An 11,485-nucleotide genomic window follows, 5' to 3' on the forward strand; every position below is an offset into this window, starting at 1 on the left:
ATCCCTAGAGAAGGCAAGCGGGGCCGAGGGCGCAGAAAGTTAGATGGGCAGATGAGATCAAGAAGTTTCCGGGGATAAAGTGGTCGCAGTTAGCACAGGACCGGGGTAATTGGAGATTAATGGGAGAGGCCTTTGCTCTGCTGTGGGCGTAGATAGGCTGATGATGGTGCACACGAACGTACCCTTCGATTGAAGCTTTGAAAATATAGTCTCGAGGTTTCTCGGCCAAATTTCATCTGAATCGCGAGGTCACGCGTTGCTCGCTGTCCTCAGCGATTAAAGAAACTGAAAAAAGTTTATATATTGAAACAGGAAAAATGAATTCCTCACACAATTACCTTTTTTTTCAAAACAAAAACGCAGAAACCTTAATATCACTATGGTTGCAGTGGCATTTTCGCTCACCTTGTTTTTCAAACCGACAATAAAAACGCTCAATTTTTGCAGCAAAATCTGTTCAAGGCTGACGACGTGCTCAGCTGCTGGAAGCTGTCTTCGTTTGATAAATACTACTCGGCTCCGGTGTATGGCTTCAAAACTGTCGACGACTTCTACGAAAACACCAGCCTGAAGGTAAACCCGTGGTGACAAGGAACAAGTGAAGAAAATTATCTCTGCTTGCTTAGCGAACCATTGCTCAAAGCGTATACATGAGCACGCGGCACATTTACAGCACGCTGATGTGTAGAGCTTGTTTTGAATCCAGGAAACGATGTTGTTAGTAGACTTAACCGTTCTTCCTTCTCTGTCTTGGCCGCGCAGGTAAATATCCGTAAAACTAGCTGGGAATGAAAACTTATTATTGGCGAAAGATGATATGCGCACATAAGTCATACCATAAATATTGTGGCTGTAAACTTCGCCAATATTTTTCTTTTTGTAAGGACACCATTCACAGTCCTCACACACACAGAGCTGCACAATGGTTTCACAAGCAGCCCAACGTTTAGCAACTTGGTCACCGGGACGTATGTAAATAGAAGTCAAGAACATTAAACAGTCTGCGTTGGGACACATCATTCGAAGTTATATCACCAGTTTTTCTTTTTCTAACCATATTACCCTCCCCCCAGTTCTACCTGGCTCTAGACAAAGTATTCCAGTATGTAGCTTGTCAGGAGTTTCAACAGTTCATCATTCTCTGTGGTTAGCAGTTTTTCTTGTGCTTGCAACAATCACGTGTACTTTATGCTGTATTTTAAGGCTGGTATATCCTGGCGAAGTACACGCACACACACACGCAAGCACTCGCCAGCATGTATTTGTCGACATAAATAAAATGGTTTCTTCTCTCATGTCTTCTTTTTTCTTTTACCGCTGCAATTAATGCATATGATGGTTACGAGTAACCTACTTAGATTTTTTTTTGCAATGCTCGCAACACAACTTAACCGCAACTCGCAACATTTATTTTATAAAACCTGAATGAAGCAAAACTACCATGCGAGGTTTTGCGGTGGCTGCACCAACTAACCGCAGTGACGTCAAGTAAAGCTGATACGTGATTGGACGATGTCCAAAATTAGAATTAAAACAAGTTCCGGTTTTGGTTCTGTGAAACAACATGCTTTACATACCACGTTATCGTTGGATGGGATGGATATTCTCGATATCTCAAAATCGTCATACCGCGTTTCTGCCATGTTGTCGGCTGTAAAACGCTCAGATAAGCCTACCAGGACGCCTTGGAATCGTAGCAATGACTAGCCGTTGATTAGCCTAACCAATGACTAACCAATGACTAGCCAATGACTAGTGGATGTACGCCCTCCGCGTCACCGTAGATGCTCAAATGCCACGCGCTTTTCCCCCATCTCTGCCGCTTGCCTCAGTCATGCCTGTAGCGTAAAAAGCGTGTTCGCACCACGCCAAGGGTCTGCTGATTCTGGCCTCTGCCCACTGCCCGCAATACGTCGGTACTTATGACCACAGCACGCCAACGGGAACGCGCTGGCGCGTTAGCGTCAGTCTGCGCGCGTTAGACGAACTCGCTCGTGGAGGAATGAACGTTACGGCATCTGCCGAAAGCGAACAAATCTATTGACAAAAAAGGGTGTACCCTCGGGGACTCGAACTTTCGACTTGCAAAATTACATGCCTAGCGCTGCAGACCACTTGGCCAGGAGGCAGCGCTGCCAGTGTGGGACATATCAGGTATATTGTGTATAACCAGCTGAAAATTTTTATTTTGTTTTAGCATTTAAATCAACTTAAATGAATATTTGTTGTATAGCGCTCGTGCAGTAAGCGTCCCCCAAATTTCAATAATATCTGACGTCTAGGGAAGGCATTTCTTCGGCGGAAAAGCGTTCGCAAATGTGTGGTCGTGCTGCTGACCGCTGTGCTTGCTCCCCCAGCGCAAACAGCTGCTTCCTGCACCTTAGTTTCACGCTGTACGGTAAAAGGTTCAGTTGATTTTATTTGCTTAGAACTTATATTAACTTCGATGTCTCTCTCGCACCTTCAATTTGCCTTAGGTTTTCCTACTGGCGTGCCAGTCAGCGATGGGTCGCATGCGCGCTTGTGCAGCGCTTGTGTGGAGTGACCTAGAATTGGAGCTTGATACGGTGTACAAACTAGCAAACTAAAGATTGATTGATTTTTTGATTGTGGGGTTTAACGCGCCGACGCAACGCAGGCGATGAGGCGCGCCGTAGTGGAGGGCTCCGGATTAATTTTGACCACCTGGGGATCTTTATCGTGCGCCGAAATCTTGTACACACGGGCGTTTTTGCTTTTCGCCTCCATCAGAAAAGCGGCCGCCGCGGCCGGGAAACGAACCCGCGACCTCGTGCTCAGAAGCGGAACGCCTTAGCCACTGAGCCACCGCGGCGGGTAGCAAACTAAAGAAAGGGACATTCTTCCCTTCACAAACGTGTCGTGGCTTAGTTTCAATTGAGCGAACGAATTGCGACGACCCGTTCGCGCCCGGCGGACTAGACGCTGGTCTGACTGACTCTGTCGGAAGGTCGACGAGCCGTGCAGTAGCGCAATTAATACACGTCATTTCCTCCTGACGTCCCACGAAAATTCCACAAAAAATGGGTGAGGATGCAAAGGGGAGGACAGCATTTTCGAATTGATTTTTCTACGAAATTCGCGTAAATGCACCCACTGTCGTCGAAACATAGGCTAGAGACTCCGCACTACAATCTGCGCTAGTGATCACGCAATGTTTACAAATCACTTTAGTATCCTTTTAAACGGGTTCAGCAGTGCCGGCCTCCCGTACACATTACATGGACGCTTTCAGATGCCATAGCGCGCCTGATATTTCGCCTAGCCTAATTAGGTTAGTTTGTAACTATTTCCGCTGTCGAAAATGGAGGGAATGTTCAGGACAGATTTTTAACAGCGGAGCTGTTTTACAAGCCGTCAGTTCGCCGTCGCAGGAAAAAATACATGGAAAATGGCGAGTCCACGGGCGCGCGGGCGCAGCGGCTACCACCCAGCGTCCTTGGTTGGCATGCGACGTGGCTTCAACAGAAAAAGAAACTTGCAAAAACTCCGCGGAGCGAGAAAATTCCGAGCACTCGGGAGCGCGTACGTCACGGCGACCGCGGAATCCCTGGATAGCGCGCTGGGTTTAGAAAAAGTAGCCCCAGCGTTCGCCGATGCGTTTTCAGGGTACCTGTGTTTCTAAACGCCGAATTGAAAATACGCGCCAAATATACAAACTCTGTCACATCTGATTGCGTACATGCTGGTAGAATTCTTCCGGGTTACATAGTTTTAGCGGATTTAGCGCTAGCCTTTCGGAAAGGTCCGCAGCTCTACTACGCCCGAAATCAAATTTCCCACTCTTGGTTGCTTCGTCAGGGAAGTGAAACTTCCTCTACCACCTATGGGATGCGGTATTAAATCGCAGCGCCGAACAAACCTTTGGTGTTTGTTTGGGGGTGGTATTAAAACATGGCGGCGCGTTGCAGACCGCCACTGGGAGACTCCATCTTGATGAGGACTAAAAAGCCAAGCATTGGTGGGAGGGGGGGAGTTCATTTAGTGCCCAATTCAATGGGGATGCACAAGCAAGGTGAAGTTTTCGAATGAAAAATATTCAGATGAGAGCGAACGACCTAATTCCTGTTGCGCAACCCGCCACATGATCGAAATAACAATTCTTGCGTTTCGTTTGAAGTTTTGTGTACGCACGTATTTTTGCACCACTTATTTTAAGTATGACGTTGTTTTGGTTTACTAGTGCCCACAAACTGGACAAGAATAAATAAAAAGCAGACCTTTTTAATGTTTTATTGGCAAACGTACCATTCGTACAGTAAAAGCACAACATGAATATTTCACGCTTTTAGTAGCATGCAGAAGTGAAGGGCCTATGGCCGCATGCTAATGACTAGGTATGAAGACAGTGCATATCTGTCTACTGCCTTGTCTGTCCAAAATACGCGTTTCTGCCTGTTGTTGAAAGTTGGCAGAGTACAGTCGGTAGCTGCTGTGGATTCGACTAGGTGGTAAATGAGCCACGTCCTGCCTTTTCGCATACTCGAGACAAACGCAGGACCTGGAAAATAACCTGCACGTGTGTAGTATTTGGGTTAGAATGAATACTACCTTTATTTCTGCTTTCAGCCACACACAAAATAGCTTTGAGTGAAAACTTGCATCTGTACTCATAAACTTTATCTGATATATTTCGAATCTTTCTTTCTTAATTTGATTTTTGTTACAAAGAAGACTTGTGACAACACCAAAGAGGAAGGCAAGTTTTATATTTAAATCTATTTTCATTATTAAGAGACGCTATACATATTTCTATTCGCGCAATCATAGTGTTCGGAGGCAGCAAACCACCTTTCCTCCTAATCCGAAATATATTTCTCCAGACAAAAGCAGCCATTCCACACCAGGATCTCTAAAGAATTATTCATGCATGTATACGCTCGCACACTGCGTATCCCTCTCGTAATTCTCGGGCCCTGCAGTAAGCCAGTAATGGAACCCTTATTGAAGGTGCTCTAATAAATTATTAGCACAGGTTAAATGTGCATGATCTTTACAAAAGGAACACAAGCTAGTACACACATTTTGCTTGAAGGCGAGAGCATGTGTCCGATTTGGACATGTCCGGCCTCCAAAAGCCCCCGGTTAACATGCAGAGTAAAATACACAACTATCCATCGGGCCAGAAAGAGATTTGAGTACAAGTGAACAAAAGAGAAAGCGAGATATAATATGGAACAGCTCCAACCAGTTACAAGCAAAACACAATTGAAGGCTTTCTCTAGGCGCTAGGACTGCGCGGGTAGTGTTTAATCTAGCTGTATAAGCATATAGCCTATGCTGAGTTAGCGCTGCCATCACGCGAACACGAAGGAGGGCAGCAAATCGAACAAGACACCGTGAAGACGTGGCGGCGGTTGGTCCATCGGTTTGCAACAAAAATGCACCAAGCATGCAGCGATGGAACATAAGTAGGTGACAAACAAAAGCAAGGGGCCCTAAATAACATTTTAACAGAAAACAAATCACTCAAATATTTATTTAAACATCAAAACATACGTTCTTGATGGTGGGGTATACAATCAAAAAGCGGTTGATTTAATTCCAACGCAAAGTTGCACGCATGCCAAGGTTTGTCGCGAACGCACAAGAATATATGTACAGCGAGTATACACGTACTATGCGCAGATTCAAAGAAACACACTGTAACATTCGTGTCGCATTTGAACGAAAACTGAACTTTCCACGAAAATAAATAAAAAATCTTCGTTCATGGCTTCACGCAAAACCTAAAAAGATAACAGCAGTAGGCGAACAACGGAGAATGATTGTGGACGACCGATCGTTTATCCATGATTTAAAGGGGTCAAAATTCAAACTGGTCGCAATGCTTTAAAGCGGTCAAAAGTGGGTGTGAACTAGAACGTAAATAAAAACAGCTAAACTAAAACCACAACCAATACTAAAAAATACCTAGCAAATAAGGATTGAAAAGAAGAAAGATAAACAAGCAGGAAAGAGGACAGAAGCATAGAAAAATCAGATTTCCTTCTTTCCTTGCTTTTTGTACGGCACAATTTAAAGACTAAGCAAAACTAGCGAGCCGGTCTTTCTGGCCTCCGCGCTACATCAATCCATCCTACAGCACACTGCGGACTTAATTGTCCTAGGAAATGAAAATAAAACGGTGTGAAGGAGAATTTCGGAAGGAGATTTGTGAGTGCCCATTTAAATGGCACAAAAACTAAGTTTGATGCCAACAGTACAACTAACTTATTGCTCGGCCCGAAATTGTTTTAGCAGACTGATATATTTACTTCGATATCTTTTATTTTCGTGAGGTAAATATTGTGTGCGCTCTCACAGTAACCCCTGTCTGCCCACTTCGACGCGATTCGCCTGGAATCGATGAAAGAAATAAAAACGTTACTTTTCACGATATCTAAAAAGGTGCCGTGACATTCAAGAATATTGTTATTATCTACTACCATCAGGCCAACCTTTCTGTGTGTTTTTTTTTAATTTCAATAAAATTCCTGTCTCTCTTTGTAGGGCACGGTAACCGTGGGCACAGCAGGCGTGCGGCCGAGCAGGAGCACTGCGGTTGGCGCTGTCGGCTGGTTGCGCGGCTAAAGAGAGCGAGCGGAACTTTCGCTCTTGCTTTCGTGACTGGCGTGTCAGCTGCACCACGAAGTTCAGGCACTGAAGCCACAGAACAGGGTCCCTGCTCTGAAAAAGCGGCCGTGCGTTGCACTTATCGCCCTTGTCGCGCCAGTCACACTAGGAAAGCATGAGTGAAAGTTCCCCTCGCTCGCTTTAGAACTGCAACCAGCCGACAGCAGCAACCGGAGCGCCCCTGCTTGGCCTCGTGCCTGCTCTCGCCACGGTCGCCGTTACCTAGGAAATTTTGACGAAGGCTGTTCATTATCTGGGCATCAGAATAGAAATGTAGAAGTAAAACAATCACTTCAGTGCTGCGTCGCAAGGCGAGAAAGGATGCATGGCTGCAGTTTTTCTCGCCGCGTGGCTGCAGGGAAAGCTGAACACGGTGCAGCGGCCTCTGGTGTTCTTGCTGGCTGCGGACGACCCCCTGAGCCCCAGCAGGACATTCCCTGAGGACGAGATCCTGGATTCGCCCTGGCTGGGAGCCGTGGTGACGCCACATGGGGGCCACCTAGGCTTCATTGATGGCTGGCTGTGGCCGACGTCACCATTCTACATGGAGCGCTTTGTGGTTGCCTTCGCCAAAGCCGTAGTCCAGGTCTGCAAGTCGCGTGGGCTCCGGGGCCTTCATGCTTTGGGAGAATGACGCTTTCCCTTAGCACCGCGGTGCGGATGAGTTATTATAAATCTTTGATATTAAACTTAAAGGTTACCGCTGATCCATGTGGTGGGCCATCTACATAATGGATCCAGCGTGTCTTTGTTTATGGTTCTTGAACACGTGTCCTTGATGGAATCATAGGTAACTGACTAACCTAGAGCCATGTAGGCATAGTATAGCGCCATAGTAGAAAAAAAGAGGTAATGTAGCCTTTTCCTATCTGATAGAGAAACCACAGGGATATGCATACATTCAGTGGTCGGTAATATATGCGAAATTCTTGTTGCGCGGCATTGGCGTTCAGAGGGCAGTGTAAACTTCATGCTTGAACTGTATATATAGGGTGGTACGCCATTCGACAATCAATGGATCTATTGAGCGCTTTTTGAAAAGCTCTTCACTCTATTTGCTTGTAGAAATTCAAAGGTTAGTGATAACCATCAAAAATTATGTTTTTTTCAGTCCGAATTTTTATAGTGAAGGTTTTGGGAACCATCCCAGGAACCACCATGAAAACGGAGCTGTTTCAGAGCTGCGCTTTTAATTGGATGACGCTCGAAGATCTATGAGTAGGCATTACATCATTATCACATATATTGTCATCATCGTCGTTGTGAACGCGGAGCTAGTCAACGAACTAAAATGTAGTATCTTCACGAAATTGGCTGGCACTCTAACTCGAGACGCACTGTCTCTCTCCTCTTACCGCAACCCATTTCTGAATTGTTGGTGATGTTGGCCGTCAACAGAAAATGCAGATGAAGGCCTATGCGCTGGTAGAATATTTTTCACGAAACTTAACGTCCCTTAATAACCTCCCGCATTTTGCAATCGTCGGGCTATCCTCACCCGCCGCAAAAGTGCTTAGACCTCTACATGGAGGCCACTCGCTGGTTCAACATATCACTCAATTTTAATGTTTCCATCAGACCCTAACCACGGAGGGCAATCCACTCGAGATAGCCATATCACGTACGCGACTATCACCGCGCCCTACCGCGTACGTGATATGGTATTGCGCACTATCACCGCGCTATACCGTCCAGCACACTCCTCCCTTTCTACAAAGGAAGAACGCTTGTGGCGGCTCCTTCAAACTAATACCCTTCCGTGCCGCGCACACCTTTATCGCATATACCCCGACCAGTACCCATCACCCCTATGCCCCCACTGAGGAGACGTCGACACCACCTGCCACGCTATGTGGGCGTTCCCTCGAAACCCCTTACCCCTAATCCCATCTGTCGATCAATGGGAGGCGCGTTGGGCGGCTCTGACCCCGGTGTCAAGAAAGCCTTGGTGGTACGTGCTGCCGAAGTTACCGTTGGGCTGCGCCCAGTGGTCACCACCCGCCCCTAAATTGCATACTGCAATAAAGTTTCTTCCTCCTCTTCCATCACACCAATCAAGCATTCAGTTTCAGTCAATTTTAATCAAAGAGTATATTCAAGAAAGAGGAACGAAAGGTGACGCTGTAATTCGCACCAAAAATATCAAGTTACAAACGAGTTCTCCCAGTTAAGATACGTTGGCCTCGTGTCAAGAAAAATACACGTCAAATTTTCAGCAATGTCAGAGTATAATTCCTCAGTATGTTTGCATCACATAAAACGAACTAACTTATCGCTTAAAATTGACGCAAGACTAATTACGTCGTGCAGGCCATCTGCAGTTTGAGATGTTCGAGATCAGCACGTTTTCTCTAATGGATGTTTGATCCCATGGGAAAGCCTGGAATATGCTCCTATACGCGAAAATTCGGCGTCCGGAGTCGGTGTAACCTAACGAGGGTGTGAAAAATTTCCGGCAGCACAAACAGACTAAAAGTCAAGAAAAAAAAATGGGCAGTCTAGGTATGCGAGTTCCACACGCATCTCTTTCACCATCAGAAAAGCGGTGGACTAAATGTGTTTTGGGCTTCGACTTTCCTTGTATTGTGCTCTACAGGAGTACTTGGAGCACGGTTATAACAGACGTAGGAAAGCGCGTTTACGCTAATAGCTAATATGTTGGACGTACAATGGCAATGAAGGGAACAAAAGAGAAAAAAAAATCCCTGTATTGGTACGCACTAATATCTAAGAAGGTGTAGAAAAATGAAGACGACCAAAAAAATTACCATCACTATGATAATAAAAGGAAAGAATCTTAACGTAGGAAAGCGTGTTGAGGCTACTAGTGTAAATGTATCCTAACCAGCGCACATGGCCGAGCATTTCAGTGGTAATAACAGTGGCAAGAAAACAACGCAAAAAAAACCAAAAACAAAACGAATGCTATCAGCAGGGTGCAATGCAACCACTGCAGACCTACATAAGTCATTCCAGCATGCTAATCCCAAAAGCAGCAAATTTATTTATTTATTTATTTATTTATTTATTTATTTATTTATTTATTTATTTATTTATTTATTTATTTATTTATTTATTTATTTATTTATTTATTTATTTATTTATTTATTTATTTATTTATTTATTTATTTATTTATTTATTTATTTATTTATTTATTTATTTATTTATTTATTTATTTATTTATTTATTTATTTATTTATTTATTTATTTATTTATTTCACAACACCTGCTGCGCCGTAAGGTATGTTTGCAGGGAGGGGGTGTGCAAACATAAGTACAAGTGCATAAACAATCAATTTTAGAGGCATAAATGAAAATCACGTCGCATCGCGAATAAACGCACTAAATGCAGCAGCAGTTATACTTACATTCAACAATGTTATTCGGCAACTTTTTTCCAACGGAAATATTACGTGGATAAAACGAGCTCTGAAAAACACTTGTGTGACAGCTGAATTCACAAACTTTGAAATTATGATCGCAGCGCGCCGGTACCAAGTATGGTATGTGAAGGTGCATGCTCTTATCGATTCGAGCTTTATTACAATATACGAGATAAAATAGTTCCGGACTGTTGCGCAGGCGCCTTTTTTTCTAACATCTCGAGCCCCAAAGATTCTTTCACAGCCGAAGCACTGTAGTGAAAGTCATAACCATTGGCGACAAAACGGTCCGCTTGCTTCTGTACGTGTTCAAGGGCGTCTAATGAGGTAACCATATGCGGGTCCCAAACCGCGCAGACGTACTCTAGAATACGTCAGTCGTGAAAACATACAAGAGCTCATATACGTCTCCTGGCGCTTCTCGGAAATTCCGCCTGACGATATTTAATGTTCCGAAAGATTCGCTTCTAACAAATTCAATCTATTTCCTCCACCCTAAATCTTACGGCTCTAAAATGCACGCTAAAGTAATTATATATCTTATAGTTTATTGATGGGAACTGAATTTAAGAAATATGAAAAATGTATCAAAGTTTCATTTCCGGCAAAAGCATACATATTTAAGCTTGACGATATCAAATGACATGCCCCACTTCTTCCACCAACTTTGAATCCTATCAGAGTCATGCTACAGGGAAGTAATATCATGTACGCTATCAATGTTAGTGTAGATTACACAGTCATTAGCGTACAGACGTACTCTGCACGATAACTCTTTGACAATATCGTTGACATAAACCAAAAATACTAAAGGCTCTAATACCGACTCCTGAGGTACTCCCAACGTACATCAGTCTGATTTAGAGACATGTATCCCGACATACTAAGACCTTGACGAAAGCTCAGAAGTGATCCAATAAATCGCGATGGGGTGTATTCCAAGATAGGACAGTTTATGTAAGAGAATATGATGCGGTGCATAGGGAAATGCTTTCTTAAAACCCAAAAATATGCAATCAACTTGTGAGCCAATGTCAAAACTGAGAAATAAGTCACGGCCGAATTCCAGTAATTGCATAGTGCACGAAAGACCGGCCTATAATTTGGAGCAATGCTTTCTGGGCCAGTTTTATGACTTAGGGCAATGTTTGCAATTTTCCATTCCTCGGGCAAGATACCCGTCCCCAGTGACTAAAAAAGCAAGAGCAGAGAATGAGCTAACACTTCGGTGCAAGCTTTCAATACTTGTGAGAGAATTTCGTCAGGACCGATTGCTTAACGAAGATTAATCCCATGAAGGAGTTTCAGAACACCGTCGTAAGTGATTTGAAGGGGTGGCAACGACCGAGTAATTCTTTGGGTGGTTTCTGCAAATATACCCCATAAGTGAGGGCTAATAACAGTTCGAAGCGTGAGAAACAACACGACATTTGGGCGACTTGGGCGCCATCCACAGATAGCGGTGGAA

General features: G+C 44.3%; 1 protein-coding gene across 1 annotated transcript in view; it reads left to right on the top strand.

Moving 5' to 3' along the window:
* Positions 1–7,348, top strand: part of LOC144176620 (protein ABHD1-like) — a 94,098-nt gene extending 86,750 nt beyond the window's left edge. Inside the window, exons 4-5 of the mRNA XM_077705223.1 lie at positions 448–573; positions 6,992–7,348. Coding sequence (XP_077561349.1) covers positions 448–573; positions 6,992–7,267 — 402 coding nt within the window. The 3' untranslated portion in view covers positions 7,268–7,348. The remainder of the gene's footprint in view (positions 1–447; positions 574–6,991) is intronic.
* Positions 7,349–11,485: the final 4,137 nt, after the last annotated feature.

The sequence above is a fragment of the Haemaphysalis longicornis genome, unplaced genomic scaffold (genome assembly GCF_048455015.1).
Source record: "Haemaphysalis longicornis isolate Haplotype H1 unplaced genomic scaffold, Haemaphysalis longicornis Haplotype H1 scaffold_1, whole genome shotgun sequence".
Classification (NCBI taxonomy): Eukaryota; Metazoa; Arthropoda; class Arachnida; order Ixodida; family Ixodidae; genus Haemaphysalis; species Haemaphysalis longicornis.